General features: G+C 28.9%; 1 protein-coding gene across 2 annotated transcripts in view; it reads left to right on the top strand.

Annotated features, from left to right (window-relative positions):
* Positions 1 to 497: 497 nt before the first annotated feature.
* Positions 498 to 19,252, top strand: part of LOC111622191 (CTD nuclear envelope phosphatase 1A-like) — a 79,430-nt gene continuing 60,675 nt past the window's right edge. Inside the window, exon 1 of one of the 2 annotated variants that reach the window (XM_023364544.1) lies at positions 498 to 734. In XM_023364544.1, coding sequence (XP_023220312.1) covers positions 636 to 734 — 99 coding nt within the window. In that variant the 5' untranslated portion in view covers positions 498 to 635. Of the gene's footprint in view, positions 735 to 7,202; positions 7,556 to 19,252 lie in introns of those variants that run through there. The other variant, XM_023364551.1, reaches the window with a different exon arrangement.

Genomic DNA, 19,252 nt, shown 5'->3' with positions numbered 1-19,252 from the left:
TTTAAGCATTTTATTTGTCAAATAGAAATTTTAATTAAATTTAAAAAAATACATACATATTTATATATATTAATATCTAAATAAACGTATACATTATTTATTAATTATTAATAATAAATAAAATAATTACATATAAACTTATCGCAATTTTAATACTAATGAATAAATCGCCGGTAAATAAAATGATTTCTTAATTAATAATAATAAATTCACGTATATATAGAAACGTATGTAATTTTTTTTTTTAGTTTTTAATTTTTGATTGGTAAAAACTAACCGCACGAACTTCGATATTTGTATAACTCACTCATCATAACTGATAGCGGTTAATCGAAACAATCGATATTAAATTAATGATTATCTCGTCATTCGTATCTATATATATATTTTTTTATTTATTTATTTTTGTATCTGATCTATAAAGTATATATATAATATATATATAAAACAAAAAAAGAAAAAAAATTCAAGTAATAAAAATAAAAGAAAACTTTTCTCCCGCGAAACTTCTTCCTATATCGATCGCATGCGCAGTTGATCTCGATGGCGGTTGATGTTTTTTGAAGTCTGTTTGATCGAAATGAGTGAATGAATTTTGAAATTGTATTGCTAATAAACACAACACTACAGTCCAAATGTTGAAGCAGCTGCAAATGGGTCTACGAGCATTTTTGTTACTGGCGTCGAAAATATGGAGTTTTCTTTGTTATGTTTTTAGGAAACAACTTAGAGCTGTGAGTATATTAGTCTTAGCTTGTTTTCTCCTCATTTTAAGTCTTTGAGATTATATAGTTAAATGGGTTTATGAATGAAGTTTATCTTTAACAAGATAAATCTCATATGTGTTAACAAATTGAGATCATGTATACATCATCATCTAATTGTAAATATATAATACTAAACCAGTACACATATATATATATAAACAACATTTGTACAAGAAAAAAATTGATAAAATATGTATAAAATTATTAAACAATCAACTGATCAATATCTTTTATCATTTTCAACAAATGCCATGTGAAATTTCTTTCGTAAACTATCAACATTTTTATGATTGATTCTTAATTAAAAGAAATGTTTTATTTCGGATGTAGAGCGTATAGAGATTTTTTTCTAAATATGAAAGATTGCAAATTATTGATGGATATTAGGTAATGCTGTTTTGACTATCTCGCAGCTAAGATCGAAATAATTATACCTGTACTATTATCCAATTCGAGATAGGATTTTTTTTTTTAATCAAATTTGAAAAATGATAAAAATTGAATTGTTGAATATTTATTTACTAGTCATTTTTTACTTTTTTAATATAACTATTTTCTTCTATTCTGCTATTTGAGGTTTTAATCTGATGGTTTCTTCTTCTAATCTGACTGACATAATAATTATTTTGAAATTGTTTCTTCTTTTATTTTTGATTCTTTCCATCCCGTGAGCACCGGGGACCTTTTGTAATTGTACCCTTCACGGGTTTGGCAGGTTGGTGTGGGACGGGATGGACTGTCTGTGAAAAATTCTTAGAGTCGCTTGCCAGGTTTCCATTCTGGGTCTGTGGCGGTAGGCCGACTCCTTAATCGTCACGAATGTATCTTTTTTAATGTGATGTTGCAGAAATTTTTAAAATAAAAATACTACTTAATTACAATTTAAAAATAAAATTTTTTCATTTGTATTTATCTAATCCTTGCTGGAGTTATATGAGTAATTACAGGACTTTAACATTAAAAAAGTTTACAAATTCAAATGTAATTTAATGTAAATTATAATTTATACAAAAATACATTATGGTAAATTTTATTTCTCTACAATGTTTATAATAATGATATTTAAACATTATATTTAATAATATAATAGTAAAATTATAAAATTTTCAATTGTTTGTCAAATGAAATAAAGTATCTATTAAAAAAATAGCTTCATATTACAAGTCAAACTTTTTATTTTATAAATACTTTAGAAACAATTTCCATAATCAAACAGTAAACAATATATTGTATGGGAAAGAATAAATTGCATTGTTAATGAACAATTAAGTGACATAAAATATTTTATAATATTAAGTAAAAAGTATTTACAGATTAAAAGTTAAGTACCAATGTAAACCAATGTTTTTTTTTCTCAAATGTTTTCATTTTAATTCATAAGTCATCACAAGAGTTTTAATTGACAGAACAATGAATTTAAAAAAAACAATTTAACCTATGTTCAAATTCAAACATATAAAAGTAATTTGAGAACCAAAAATGGTTTTACATAAATATTAAGTAAGTACAGTTTTACATAAACTTAATATAAATGACTTAAATATATACATATGTTCATAAATTATGAATTAGAGTAAATTTTCATGCATTTCTCACATTTAAACATTCTCCCTAGTTTTTTGCTTGAATATCTCTACCCATTCTACTATAAGTGCTTATGATGAATAGGTGATCAATTTTATGAGTTTAGCCTCATTATACAAAATTTTAGCATCTTCCTGGTTGGCAAAGTATGCTAAGGCTGTGTTATTAAGCCTATTGCATGCATGGTACTTGTGTTTGTATGTTTTTCCAAATTCCTGCTGGTGTAACTTAAGTCATTCTCAGTCCTGTCATTTCTGATTTATCAGGTATCCTAATACTCCAGTTCTGTGTTTCTCTGGTATTTTATTGTTTTTTATCTGGTCTTTATTTTTTCTTAGGAGACTGTATAATGTGAGGTATCATTTATAGACAATTCTTGATTTCTTTGTTATAACAAATTCATTAAATGCTGTGTACATTGTCATTGAGAAGGTTAACTTTATAAAGTTCTTATTAAATGTATTCTTTGTTCCAGACTGATTTGAATGGATAATATTGATAAGCATCATTCTACTATATCTGAGATGCTATAGTATGTTCATGAAACTAGAGTATATAAGATATTTGCAAAATTAGAAACAACAGGATTGAGATATGTTAGACCAGTTATTTCTCAAACTATGGATTATGATCCAATATTGGGTCATGTTAAAATTTTAATGGATTGCAAAATGATACTATCTTCTGCAGAAATACTATTAATACTTGTGTTTATGAAAAATTCTCTAAGGACTAGGAACAGCAGATGCATCTGTTAAGTACTGAAAATTTTTAACAACTTTTTTCTTATAATAATTGACATTTAGTAATAAAATTAAGATTATAGAATATGTGTATATGAAATTGATTCCTCTTTTCTATTTTGAATAACATCAAAATAGATATTTTATATAAGGTTGTAGTCATAAAGCCTTTTAAGTTGCACTGGCTTTGAAAATATTTTTTTGTTTATTTAAACTTTTAGGTTTATTGTCATACATAACAATAAATTATAAAAAAATAAATAACTGGTGACTTTTGGCACAAGTGGATCAATAAATAATTTTTAAGAAATTTTTGTTTTTCGTATATATACAAGATACAAAAAGAAATTGACAAAATCTTCTAACAAATTGAAAGGTATATGTTTAAAGAGAGTTCATTAAATTTATAAAAAAACTTGTGATTTTTTTTAAAAGAAAATGGACTCCTGAATTATTTTGAAACAGTTTGTTTTATTTACAATCATCAGTCTTACATTTTTTAATAGTTAAATATCAATAATAAAAACTGAAATTGAAGTAAGTTATTTTTTACAAATCAAAATTGGCCTGAACCACTCTTAATAGAAATGTACTCAATGTTACATTTCACACTTAGAAGTTATCAATAAAGCATAATTTTATTTCATTACATAATGTACAGTGACTCTGATTTACCATAGGTTTTTAAAAAAATTTTATATTATAAACATTCAGGTTGCAGAACCATTACAAACAAATGTATTGAGTCACGCGATCAAAAAGTTTGAGAATTTGTTATAACCAGGAAGGTTGGGTTAGACTAACAGGAATTTGGAAAAAAATACAAACACACGTATAATGCATGCAATAGGCTTAACAACACAGCCTTAGCATGCTTTGCCAACCAGGAAGATGCTAAAATTTTGTATAATGAGGCTAAACTCATAAAATTGATCACCTATCCATTGTAAACACTTATAGTAGAATGGGTAGAGATATTCAAGCAAAAAACTAGGGAGTATGTTTAAATGTGAGAAATGCAGGCACACTTTTTTCTGCATGAAAATTTACTGTAATTCATAATTTATGAACACACAGGGTATATATATATATATTTAAGTCATTTATATTAAGTTTATGTAAAACTGTACTTATTTAATATTTATGTAAAACTATTTTTGGTTCTCAAATTACTTTTATATGTTTGAATTTGAATGTAGGTTAAATTTGTTCTTTTGATTTTTTTTAATTACTCATGATGATCTAGGAATTAGACTAAAAACATTCCAGAAAATATTAACATTTCTGTTATATTGATATGTTTATTTATTTATATAGTGTTTTTGAGCAACAGTTTTTATATTGCAATTTAATAATTTTTAACTTATGAATATTAATTTGTATTTTTATTTTTACTAGCTAGAACTTGTTAAATATTTGGTTTGATCAGAATATGACTTGCCAGTTAGTTCAATTTTATGGTCATTAGAATTTTGAATCACATTCATATTGAATAAAATCTCTAAATATTTTCATAAATGCTATTCATCTCTTCTTTCTTAACTTGACAAAATTCACTTGTGAAAGGAATAAAGACTTTTGAAATTATTTTCAAAATTTGAGAAATAAATTTATTTAAAATTTAGATTTTTTTTAAATTTTAAATCAGTTTATAATCTTTATGTATTACTTTTTGAATATCTTACTGAATACATTATTAATAGAAAACTTATTTCCATCTATTTTTGTGAAAATCTAATATTTTAAAATTATTTTTCTCTGGACAGAACAACTTCACAAACACTTTGACTTTGTTCCCACATTGTCATGTCTGCACAATGATAGCCTTTTGATTAATTCCTTTTTATAAGTATGATTTTTAATCATTTTTATTGCTAGATCTGAATTTCTTCTGTTATCTCCTTTAATAGTTAAGTTTTTCTTTTCTTCTGTGGAAAAAAAAATTTAATTGATATATGATTTAAATTTATTATCTTTTGAAATATGTTTCTCTGTTCAATTGGAGATTTTTATTTATTTTCTAATTTTATAAATTTATTTATAAATATTTAAATATTATTTTAATGTCATTGAATTGTTTGTTTATGATCTGATTTATGGTTTTATATACTGTTTTGATGACGGAAATTGTTTCTGAAATTATTTACAAAGAATGAAAAATTGGAGTTTTAGAGCAAGCCATTTTTTAATGTATTATTTATATCTCAAAATTTTACTATTGTATATTTATTTGTATATTAAAACAGTTTTGAGTAACTACATTGACAGTTGATTTTATATATACAGTAGGACCTTTGCTGTACATGACCAATATGTTCCAAGACCAAGAGCATAAGCAGAAATTTGCATAAAATAGCAAATCCAATTAATTTTTAAATGTTTCCTACACTAACATACCGAGAACACATTTTTTTGTGTAAATGAGATAAATAAACACTATATTAACAGTAAATAATATAGTAATGTAAATCATAAAAAGAACTAAAAAGTTTTTATATTCTCTCTCCCATTTTTGCATGTAATTTGCATAAATGAAGTAAAGAGAATCACTGATGTCACTAGGACATGACATGTTACAAGCAAAAACTCTGGACAACAGTGTGGCCATTAGACCTTCTCCATAAAATCCAGGTCAAGGGTAATGATTATACCTGTATAGTATATTTATAGTAAAAAATTTTAATGTTTCAGAGTTTTTTATTTAGTTCATAATATATCTGCAAAACCTGCCAATTTCTCAATATCCACTGTTTTCTCCACAAGAGTTAAAGCAGTGTTTCTCAACCTGTAATGAATCGTCGCCTCCTTCAACATAGTATCGCCCCCTTCACTTCAAAATTTCGATGCCGAGGGCCAAGGCTAATGCCAAATTCGTACTACATTGAATAGACTATTAACTAGTATAATGTTATTTGCTTAATTATTGTACAATATAACAAATAAAATATCTAATTATTCTCAATATAATGTTTTACTATATCGCCCAGAAAATTGTTTTTCGCCACCCAAAATATAAATTGTTACAAATCACCCCCTCAACATGGAAAACCGCCCACATGGGGGCGATATTGCCCCCGTTGAGAAACACTGAGTTAAATTATCTTTAACTGGGGGAATTTCTCTTTATGTGGCATTATATGTGACATTGGATATGGCATTGGACAAAGATTGATGCAGATCCCAGTGTTTAGTACAAAACAAAGAAGTGATTGATAGCAATGCTTTCCCAGAATGATCAATAAGAAAAATACACCTTTACAAATCCAGCAAATAACTTTACTAATAAAACTGTTCAAAAACGTTTTTATTAGTAAAGTTATTTGCTGGATTTGTAAAGGTGTATTTTTCTTATTGACTATTTTTATCCAGTTGAAAGAAAATATATTTTCCAGAATGAGTTGAGATGCTGCAAAAGTTAACACATCCTGAAAATTGGCATCCAGTTAAGAACTTGTATTTAAAGTACAATATTTTTTTTTTCTTCTTCTTTCAGATTGTCAATAGCATAAACCTGAAACTGCATATGATGAGTCCAAAATATTACTATACATCCATATTTAGTACAGACAATCAGTACTTTAAAGGTTCTGTTGCTGTCCAAACTGTATTTGAAAAAATAAACAAAATGTCCATACTAATTGATCACATAGTTAATACAGTAGAGCATCGATTATCCAACCTCCAATTAACCGTCACATCGGTTAACCAACCGTTCTAGTCGGCAACTTTCAAATGTCCGCTAGTGATGTGGCACTACAATATTTGGCTATGTCTTGGCTACTTTAATATTATTTTTGTTAAATTTTTGCGTGTTTTAGCTGGCAACTACAGCTTGATCATGAAAGGGAGACCAGTATTTAAACGAGGCTTAATTTTCTAATTATGAGTGGTTGTTTGTTTTGTGAGATATAAAATAATTTTAAAATAATTTTTAACGATACAATAGCAGCGATTATTATTTTTAAAAAAATTTGTTAGGCTTAACATCGATGAAAATTCAACGCGAAGTTGGTTAATAGCGATATACTAATTACATGGGATATACTAATATACTATACTAATAATGCATTTTTTTCATTCTTTTCGTTTATCCAATTTTTTCAGTTATCCGACCAACCTGAGTCTCCAATTGAGTCGGATAATCGATGCTCTACTGTAGTTAAATTGTGGTTTGATGTTTTCAACATGCTGAAAACAAGTGAAAGTGAATGTCCGAACTTTGAGAAGCTGATGGAGTTCCTTTTTAGCTTGCTAGGATCAACAGCTCCAGTTTTTTCTTTGATGAACTAGGTTTGGCCTTGTGATCAGAACAAACTTCTAAATGAAGATGTTGAAAATGTTCTACAAATCAAAGTGAACTTGAATATGGACTGCCTCCAGTTTTATGAATCGATTAAAGACAACATAGCATTTTTAAAGATAGTTTATTCCTCTGAAAAATATGAAGAATTATTAGAAATGGTAATTATTATTATTTCTAATGGATACAGTTATAAAATCACCTATAAAGTGTTACATGCTAAATCATTTAGGTTATTAAAAAATAACTAGAGACACAAAATACCATATGTCCTTTTCCAGCAAATTACTCTTTAATTAAACTAACGTTTTTGGCTTTATTAATAAGCCTTCATCAGGGTTTTTGAAACAAGATTCAATTTGGAATGATATTTAAAATCCCATTAAGTTTAGAACGATTTTACATTTATGTTATTTTAGAATGATAATAACGATATTTACATTTTAAAATTAACAGAATTTTAAATATTGTTTCAAATTGAATCTTGTTTCAAAAAACCTGATGAAGGCTTATTAATAAAGCCAAAAATGTTAGTTTGATTAAAGAGTAATTTGCTGGAAAAGTACATAAGGTATTTTGTGTGTCTCTAGTTACTGTCTAGTTTCAGCTTATGCCAATGTTGATATTAAAAAAATACTAAGACTAGAAAGAAGTGTAAAGTTTAATTTAAAAATTAAAATTGCATTCTGTGCTCCCAAAGGAAAGTGTAAATTGTAACTTTGTTATATTTAGGGTTTCTCTAACAGGATCCTGGCTGTTTTTTAACCTAGGAAATTCTTCTCATCCCAGAAAATCCCATAAATTTCTTAAAAGTTTGCTTTTTACTTATTTTGTGTTAAGATTGAGAACATTTTGCAAATAGAAAATGTAATTAACTCATAAATTGTCAGAATACTTTTGTATTTATTAATTTTAAGCCTATTAGTTTTTAAAATTTTTGCATGTCACAGATGGTCAATAATCAATATGTAGCCTATTTAGGGCTAGTCCACATTAGGTGTTGGGCATTGCATTAAATGTGTGTTAGCAGCGTACACACCGCGCGTTTAGCTCGGCGTTCGACGTTAATTGTTTGTGTGTTCCTCCTCCATCATTGCTATAAAAGACGATGGCAGAGGCAAAGAGAATTTTGGGTGCACCCAATATTACAAGATAGACTGNAGTCCGTAAAGTTCCCACCTATCGGGCTGCGATTGGATCATGTATTTAATCGTTCCTATAACGTAAAATTCGATTAGCGTGGAACGTATCTAAGCGTTATAGGGGGGTCTACTGTAATCCAATGATTGCCTAAATATTCAGGCTATAATATGGCTATATTAAGGCTTATTAATAAAGCTGAAAACATTAATTTGATTAAAGGGTAATTTGCTGGAAAAGAACATAAGGTATTTTATGTGTCTCTAGTTACTGTCTAGTTTCAGCTTATGCCAATGTTGATATTAAAAAAATACTAAGACTAGAAAGAAGTGTAAAGTTTAATTTAAAAATTAAAATTGCATTCTGTGCTCCCAAAGGAAAGTGTAAATTGTAACTTTGTTATATTTAGGGTTTCTCTAACAGGATCCTGGCTGTTTTTTAACCTAGGAAATTCTTCTCATCCCAGAAAATCCCATAAATTTCTTAAAAGTTTGCTTTTTACTTATTTTGTGTTAAGATTGAGAACATTTTGCAAATAGAAAATGTAATTAACTCATAAATTGTCAGAATACTTTTGTATTTATTAATTTTAAGCCTATTAGTTTTTAAAATTTTTGCATGTCACAGATGGTCAATAATCAATATGTAGCCTATTTAGGGCTAGTCCACATTAGGTGTTGGGCATTGCATTAAATGTGTGTTAGCAGCGTACACACCGCGCGTTTAGCTCGGCGTTCGACGTTAATTGTTTGTGTGTTCCTCCTCCATCATTGCTATAAAAGACGATGGCAGAGGCAAAGAGAATTTTGGGTGCACCCAATATTACAAGATAGACTGACTCATGGATTGTTTGTGACGTTGTATCCAAAACTAAGACAATATGAACCCAAGTTTTTTAATTCTTTTAGAATATCTATAAAATCATTTGACAATGGCTGGTCTCTTTTAGATTTCATCAATAAATAGATCAGTATCGAAATGAACGTTCTCCATTTCGGTCAACGTGCGTCCACTCTACCCAAAAGCATGCGATCGAATGTACAACAACATGGCAGCACATGTATTTCAAAGTGCATGGCTGATGCCTGCGAAAAGCGCATTCTAACCAAAATCTATCAACATGCGTTTGAGTGTGTGTATCTATGCGGAACTCTTGGTTCTTTAAAACCTGTGTTACCAAAGCACGTGCTTCAAAACGCCTAATGTGTACACAGCCTTATGGCAGGACTTTGAAAATTTTTTACTTGTCAGAACCTGTAATATCATGAATAATTGTGCCGATGCTGTCTTAATTTTTAATCATGTCCAGTAGCTTCTATAACTGCATTATGCCAGGTTGTGCAAATTGGGCAAGGATATAAATGAGTATGAAGTATACAAGTATGAAGTTTTTCTTCATAAACCTGATAATTAAATCCAAATGAACTGCCAAATTATTGGGCCATAAGCTTGATGTTGCCATTAAAGCAGCTCAGGTAGACAAATCAAGTATACTAGACAGCAAAAGAAGTAATGCAACACATCTTGAAAACGAACTAGAAATATTCCATGCTACAGGTGAAAAAAAAACACATCTGTCTTCTCTTAAATACATTAAAGACGATTTTAACTGATAAAGACGATAAAGACCACATCAATTGAATCAGAAAGGGCATTTTCAGTAACAGGACTTTTCATTACTAAATAGAACTAGATTGAGTGATCAGAATATTGACCATCTTTGTAAAATCTTATTCACATCATCACATCTGTCTTCTCTTAAATACATTAAAGACGATTTTAACTGATAAAGACCACATCAATTGAATCAGAAAGGGCATTTTCAGTAACAGGACTTTTCATTACTAAATAGAACTAGATTGAGTGATCAGAGTATTGACCATCTTTGTAAAATCTTATTATAAAAATTTAAAATAATATTTTGTATTATGTTTTATTAAAAAAACAAAAATTACCTTCTAAGTTAGAAGTTTGATCTAAGTTTTTTTTTTTTTGTTTTAATTTTTAACTCAATTCAAAAAAAATTTTTTTTTTTTTGTAAACAGTTTCCAACAAACTTTAATAACTTTTTTTTATTTGTGAAAATTTCTACGTAATTCGAAAGTAATTTTTAATATGTATCTTACACGGCGTTAATATGATTTCGGAGATGGCGGAACGCATTAAATTACTTTAAAAATGAAAAATAATTATATCATTTTATTGTGTATCTTAAAAATAATTAATTCTGTCCCTGGAATCCCGGGACAAGCGAAAGACGGGAAATGAGAAACCCTAATTTATACTAATTCTTGTAAATATTCTATACCCTTCGAGGCTACGACTAATGTCGCCGTTTTTTCGGTACAAAATAGAAATTTTTTCTTTGTGTCGGATGCGACGATATTACCGAAATGCATTTTATATTCATTAGTTGGAAAGCGCGACACCATTGACGGAATCTTTTTCTATACGTAAATAGGATTGGAGCCAGTGGAAGAAGTCCAAGTGCGAAAATTGTCGATGCCGGGACGGTACCGTCGTTTGCGAAAACGTCCGTTGTCCAGTCGCTAAATGCTTACCGGGCCAGATACTTTCTCGCAGACCGGACGATTGCTGTCGAAAATGTCTACCGCTCCAAAGTAAGTATAATCCATCGACTTCTCAATTGCTGTAGTCATTACTCGAAATACTCATTTATTTTTAACGCTTTACGTACATTATTACACCGCTCCTGTCAATAATTATAAAATCAAAATAACAGTTTTTTGCGGTTAATGCGCTGTTGAAGTTTACCTTGGAAGATCCGCTTCCGTCTGCCTCGGATATAAGTTACGACTTCCGGTGAATATCGAAACGACGTAGCCTATGTATTAATTATGTNGTAGCGTGGCGCTACGGACGGCGGGAAAGTAGTTCGGCTTCCCGATGACGTTTGAGGTGTTTATAGGGAACTTTTACTATTTTTTACGGATACCGGTAGCAATTTTTTCGTAGTTTTATAGGAATCGTAACTATAGGGACCGTAATTATAGGGGGGTCGACTGTATATTCCAGGATTTCCTGGGAAATGGATAATTTTTTTCTCTAAATCCCAGGACAAGCAAAGAACTGGGAAATGAGAAACCCTACTTATATTTCCTACATTTACAGAATGAAAAATGAAAAAATATCCTTTTATTTTGCCTTGCTACATGAGTACTTTTAATGCTAATCTGTCCATATTTTGCCTTCAACTATTATTGTAACCATAATGTATTGCAGGGTCCTACTATATATATGAGTACTTTGTAGATAACATGCAGCAAGAAATAGAATTTGTTTTATAATCTCAGTATTGTTATTTTAAAACTTGGCACTGTTTTAGAAATTAGAACTTGATCAAAAAATGTTTCACCTGAAAATAGGTTTACTTTGTAAATTTAAACAATTTTGCTATATTAATATTAGACTATACATCTAATTTCACATTAGATGTATAGTAAATGACATAGATAAGTATGAATATCATGAATAGATGAATATAGTTAATGACATTTCTATATTTTAAATATAATTTGAATTATATAAATATTTATACAGTCCCACAAACTTGACTTAATATGGACTGAGAAGGTAACAAGTTGCCAAAAATGATGAGTTTTATGGTATAGCAATGATGCTAGTCTAAAAACAGAATTTTTGTAAAGGTATTATATGTGCAAATTCATATATGTATTAACTCTGTACCAATAATGACTATTTCTATTTGAGAAGAAAATTTTAATTTAAAAAAAACTGGCTATTTAATGGCTACTTTTCAGTTAGTGACATTTGCCTCTGCATTTTTCAGTGGTATCTTGGAAAAAGGGTTATGTTCTTTGTTAACATGTATATTTGATGTTGTTATTGAGTGTCAGCAGTGAAGAATGATAACTTATAAGATCCTAGTGTTAAGTTATAGAGGTAAAAAAATTACATGTATTTTTTTGAACAACACAATGAGTTTTACAGAATGTCGAGTTATTGGGAGTTGAGTTTCTGGGACTCTATTATACAGAGTACATAAGGATTAACACATTACTTTTAAAACAAAAAAATATTACAGTAGAACCTCCATTATCCGGACCTCCATTATCCAGATTTTCGATTATCCGGATTGTTCAAAATAAACAAAAATTTTACGAATTTGCTGATTTGCAATTGGCGAATTACGACACTGTTTATGTACGTGATGGAATGCATAACTTTTTTTGTTTCAACAACGTCTCACCCAGCACAGTGGTCGTAAATTCTTAAATATATTTTACGTAGTAATAAAAATATAACTTGACATACATATTTATAAATAATTTATGTTCAAATTACATCATTTCTATGACCAAGGGCAGCGTAAGGCACGGACGACGTGGGCCACCGCCTATGCCTCGCAGTCCGAAGGGCCTCGCGCCTCGAAGATTTATGCATTACTTAAAAGCCGCGAACGCGACGAAAAAATTTTACTCGTCATAAAACGATAAATAGTTTGTCAAATTTTTATTGATAAAAATGCAGTTTCGACTTCTTTTTATTTTATAAAATTCGTCTTTTTGTGCCACCAGAGGGCCTTTTAAACAATAGGTAGTCTGTTAGCGTTGGTCAGTAGTAGTCCAAATTCAATACGAACATTTGTTTCTTGAAAATTTGATCACGATTTAAATACAGTATTTACTTTTAATATTACCGATATGTCATCGAAAAGAAAACGTGTTATATTATCAGTAAAAGACAAATTAAAGTATTTGTTTCGATTATTCGGATTTTTCCTTATCCGGACTACCTTCATCCTTAATTAGTCCGGATAATCGAGGTTCTACTGTATTTGATTCTAATATTAATAAATAACATTTTCAATATGATTTCCATCATTTTCAATACATAATTTGATGTGCCATAATTTGTGGACACCATTACCAGTCATTGTGCTGAAATCGATGGACCTATTTAATCGAGTTCACCTGAATTTTGCAAGGCGCATCAAATTATATATTGAAAATGATGGAAATCATATTGAAAATGTCATTTATTAATATTAGAATCAAATAAAATTATTTTGTTTTAAAAGTATGTGTCAATCCTTATGTACCCAGACTTTGTGGCCACCCTGTATAATATTTTAANCGCTTTTGATTGCGTTTTAATAGGGTACGTCAAGAGAATGTACACTAAGAAAAAATTTTTCGAAAAATTTTCCCCCACGGGGGAAGTGTTATACATTTATAATAGATACATATTGAGCCACAACAATGCATGGCGGGGTCTGCTAGTGATAGATAAGTAGGAAAATAATATTATCTAAACATGAAAATGCATTAGCTTATATAAACAGCTTTTTAAGAGATGACTAAGCTTTGTGCTACCTAATAACACCAGGGACCATATTCTGGTTACTGTCTCTGGTCTCTCATCTCTCACAAGCCGGTTGCTGATTGGCTAATCATTTGGATTAGTCAATCAGTGACTGGCTTGCGAGAGACAAGAGACCAGAGACAGTGATTAGAATACTGCCCCAAAGCTTTGCTTAAAAATTACAAGTTACAAGAAACAAGACTTGGAAACTACAAGTCCTATAAAAGCCATTGCTTATTTAAGAAGTCACATCTTTTATTCAAGCTTTCAAGTCATAAAACAATGGTGGTTGCATAAATAGAAGCATTTACAAATTACAAAATAGAAAAAGTAATTGTTGTAATCTTTCTGCTGTATAAACCAACTTCTCTAATTTGTAGGTACAATGCTTGTTAAAAACAAAACTACTATATAGCAACAAATTGATCATGATAAACTGGTAATCATCTCATTATTGGGTCATTTGTAGATAATATGGCTCATTAAATCATTAAAATACAGAAAAAATTTGTTATTTTAACCCTGGGTTAGTGCAGTGGGGTGTTTCGCCACCCCCAACGTTTTAAAAGTTGCACTATTCATAGATTTCGCAAGTAATGTTTGTATCCTTTTCAGTAGCTTCATGATTTTATGTATAGAGCATGCTCAGAAATTATTACGAAGTACCTTTAAACATGAATTCTTGGATATCATTTATATTATGCAAATGTCAATTAATTAATTGGTTATTATTAATTAATTTGATTTAAATTCAACTGCGATGTGTATCAAAAAACAGTAGTAGTATTTTACCCACATGCTCATTAAAATCTAATTTGGATAGCAGTGTTATTGATGGTTTGTGTCATAATGGCTAATAGATATGAGACAGTCTCGACACCACTAACTTCTGAATCTGTAGTCCATCTTATTGTTAATTGTTATTTGCTTATTAGATATGTAAAACTTTGTGTGTGCATGCATGCGTGCATGGATACATACATATGCATACATTAACTTGCACTCAACATGGACTCACTTATACTCATACACTTTATTTAAGTTTCAGCTTTTCTAGTTGATATTTTACATTTGTTTTTAGAATATTTCATTTAAATATTTGAATTTTCAACATTTATATTAATATTCAATGCTATTTATATGAAAGAAAGTAAATATGTAATATCTGTGTGCTAGGACATATTTTGTATTAGATGGCACTTTGTATTGCTTTGCATTCTTTCAGTCATAGGTCACAATGTTTTTTTTTTTTTTAGTGTGTTACATTGTGTGGCATGTTGTATCCCCTCATTCAGCTTTTCTTCATGTTATCTCTAACTGCATATTTCAGTGCGCTATTAGATTTGTTTACTTCCTTCATTTCTGACAATTTAAAAATTTAAAATTTAATTACTAATTAAATTTTAAATTTTAATTAGGATGTGGCCATAATTGCAAATACCTGAAGATTTGTTATCAAATAATTCTGTTATCAAAGTTAATTTTGTTTGTTACCATTTTACATTTTTTATTTCATATTTTATACTTGTTGATTTTGTTAATTTTTGTATTTTACTTATTATGTTTAATTGTTACTTTTTGCTGCTAATTTTATATCTACAGTTTCTTCTCTTATAAAAATCTTTCTAATGCACAAATTAGTTTATACATCTATACTAATATTATAAAGAGGTAATGTTTGTAAGTTTGTATGTAGCGGGTAATCTCTGAAACTACTCATCCAATTTCAAAAATTCTTTCACCAATATTTAGAATGGAACTTCTGGGTGGACATAGGCTGTATATTATTCCGTTAAACATTCATATAAATTAAAATATATTATCTAGGGTTAAGGCTTTTATGTCCAACAGGTGGCGCTACGAGTACGACGACCTAAGTTTGCTTTTCTGTGAGGCATTATGCTTTTCTGTTTATCTATATAAATAAAAATGTAATGTTCATTTGTTCCTACCAATTCCTTTGAAATTTTGACACAACGCTGCATTCGAATATGCACGTGTTTTTATATAATATACGTGTCAAAATTCCCGTCACTGGGGGAGATGGACAGGATTAAGGCTTACTGTAAAGAACTTTGCTTCTATTTATACTATTTTAGATGTGGTTTTTTTGCGTTTTTGATTGTATTTNACTTTATGAGAGCTTTTATACTTTTATAAAGCTGTCTATAATGAAAATTAATTAACTAAGGATTTTTTTGCCCTGCCAGGGTGTGGCCGAGTTATCCGGAGTGCCGGGTTATCGAGAGCCGAGTTTTCGAGGTTCTACTGTAATAAGAGATTAGGACAAAATGATATCAGCAATGAATATGCTTGTGTTAAAAGTTTCCAGATTTGTATTATTTATAACATTATTTCTTTATAATTAAGTAGAATTGATTCTTTTAATGAACCATATTTAGAATTACTTTCACATTTTGTCTTTTTTAAAATAATTATTCATCAAAGCTATTATCTTCATCAGTGTTCTCACTAAATCATTATATTGCCAAATTAGATAAATTGAAATGTGAGAATTCAGTAAAAAATGAAACTTATAATCACTTTGAGTCAAAAAAATGATAGAAATTTTTATAAAACAACTGCAGTGTTTGTAACTAGACAAACTAATGCTTTTTCAAGAAAGTCTTGTGTATTTGATGATAAAATGTTTGTAACACAACATATTTTTCTTCTATATGTGTTATATATAATTTGTTACAACAGATTTTATGCAATGGATTTTTTTTTAATTTAAAGCTTGTTACTGATTATAAATAACTTTATGCAACTAAAATTACTTGTGATTAGTAGCTTGTAACTTGTTACAAAACTTTTTATTCAACATGTTTTGTAATTTGTAACTTTAAAGCTTGTAACATCTACAAGCATTTTATGCAACAAGGTTCAATGAACTAAAAAATACTTCCTAACTAAATGATTTGTTGAATATACAAAATATGTACCTAGTATATCTTTTTTCTCCTATTCCAGTTTATTCATGGCTGAGTATGTATTGTACAATTGATTCTTGAATTTGTGTACCTTTCTTGATAAATGTATTTAAGACACATCCCAAACATAAGTGTGATATTCTGGTTATAAAAATACACATGAACAAAATATGAATATGAAAAACATTAAATCTTTTACATATAGAGGAAAAGCATGAAATCATATTTTTTTAAGGGTGAGATAACAGTGATTAGACAAAAATGTTTAAAACATCTTTAGTCAGATTAAGCCATTTGATGTCATTAAAGACAGAATTATCTGGACTAATCTACACTAAATAGTCTTATCTTAGACTGAGGCCAAATTGGTTAGATAAAAGTGATTAAAGTACTTTTTGACAATAGACCAGATTGACTAAATCTGATTTTTAAATATTTACCTACATCAGTAAAATAAGACAAAGACAAGAAATAATGAGTAAGTCAGTAATGTTTTAAATCAGATGGTGGTATTTTTATTATCTGAAAATGCAAGAGAGAAAAGTTTTGGGCTTGCCTGTTACTCAAGAAAAAGACAATGGATTAAATAATTTTTGAGTTTTTAAAGAAAAGCTTCAACAAGATAAAGAAGAATTTAAAAAGTTTACTAGAATGACTGTCAAATTTTGATTCATCTAGTAGGATTGGTGAAAATAATATCAAAAAATATGCAAATTTTCATTGACTTCCTTCCATAATATTTCGTCTATTCTTTTATCTATTTCAATGCTCTTTCATATTAAAATTTTATAGTCTTTCTATTCTAACATCAGTTAAAAGAATAAGTTTTTCAGCGTTTCATCTATTGTAAAACTACATAGCATTAGTCACATTTTCTTCTGTTTTAGATATGTTTGAATTTATCTTATTTAATATGAATTAAGAATATGATAAAAAAAATCAGTTTATTGATGCCAGTCATCAGTTTATTGTGGTGTATGCTGATACTGTACTGCATTAAAATTAATTAATTGAGATACAGGTATACCTCGACTTATGTCGTTTCAAGTTACACCGTTCCCGATTATACGTCATTTGTCAAAAAAGGNGTGATAAAAATGTTTAAAAAACAATTTAGATTTTTACTATTGGTTTAATAATAAGATCTGATGTAATGAGTTTTGATAAATGTTGTTTTTTATTTACATGGATTTATGTACTAATATAATATGTAATCATACCTAAATATAATCATATGTATAATGACACATGCCTTTACCAAATAAATGAGTAAATCTTTATGAATTTTTACTTACATGGTTTATGGACCCGAAAAAATGTCGGGGTGGACAAACACCCCACTGCACTAATGCCGAAAAAAAACTCAGTGCACTAACGCAGGATTAATAGGAATATTAAATCCATATTTTTCATGGAAAAATCTTTTAACTATTCACTATGGGTTGGTAATTCTATGCTCTACAAGATAGCACCTGGTAGATATGAAGTGTTATTTGTATCAATGGTCATTGCTAGATTATGTTGTTAGAAATTATTTTATTGTGCTCTGAACATTTTGCACTTGACTGAAATAGAATTTCAGTTAATGTGCAGAAGAGGAACAAAACTTATGATTTGTTCAACAGAAGGAATAAAATTATTTTTCATTATGGTGAAAAATAAATGGTATCATTTAATTCATGCCATAGTATCTTTACCAAAAGGAGATAAATTGGAACATTAATTACAATGCAGTAAATAAATATAACTGCTTTGCAGCATAATTTTATTAGTGTGGATTGTTAAGCTTTTACAGAACAAAAATGTAAGATGCTTGATAGTTTTTATGTAATCAATTATAGATAATTAAATCTATAAGGTAAAGTTTTGTTTAGAGTTTTCTAACATAAAAGATGATATCTTTTGTGAATAAATATATTTTTAGCAATACATCATAAAGGCTAGTCTAAGCCTTGAGAAAAAATTTAAAAAATTCTTATATTTCTCTACACAGAAAACAACAAATTAAAACATTGGTGCCTTTGCTAATGAAAGTTGTAACACACTACTATAAATTGGACAGACAAGCTATATGAGTTCCTTCATCAATCAATCCAATAAAATTCTTCAATTGATAAAATTGCACTTGTCAAAATTTAGACTTTATGAATACAGTAGAACCTCGAAAACTCGGCCTAATGTGGACCGAAGGGTGGCCGAGTTTGTGAAAATGCCGGGTTATCGGGAATGGGATTAAAAAGGGATAAGTATGCGTGTTTCCTCAGAAAATAGTGTACTGTACTTGTATGTATTGTTTGCTGGAGAATACAACAGAGAATAAACTGCCCAAATACCCTTAAACAAAGGAAAAGTACGTCCTTTATGAAAGCATAGAGCCTTTACTACATGAAAATGAAAATTAATGAATACACTGTGTACAGTAATTTACCTGATAAGACA

This window comes from Centruroides sculpturatus, unplaced genomic scaffold (assembly GCF_000671375.1).
Source record: "Centruroides sculpturatus isolate CEXI.00-Female unplaced genomic scaffold, Cexi_2.0 scaffold14, whole genome shotgun sequence".
In the NCBI taxonomy this organism is placed as follows: Eukaryota; Metazoa; Arthropoda; class Arachnida; order Scorpiones; family Buthidae; genus Centruroides; species Centruroides sculpturatus.
Note: the sequence above shows the minus strand (reverse complement) of the source record. Positions and strands in the feature narration are given on the sequence as shown.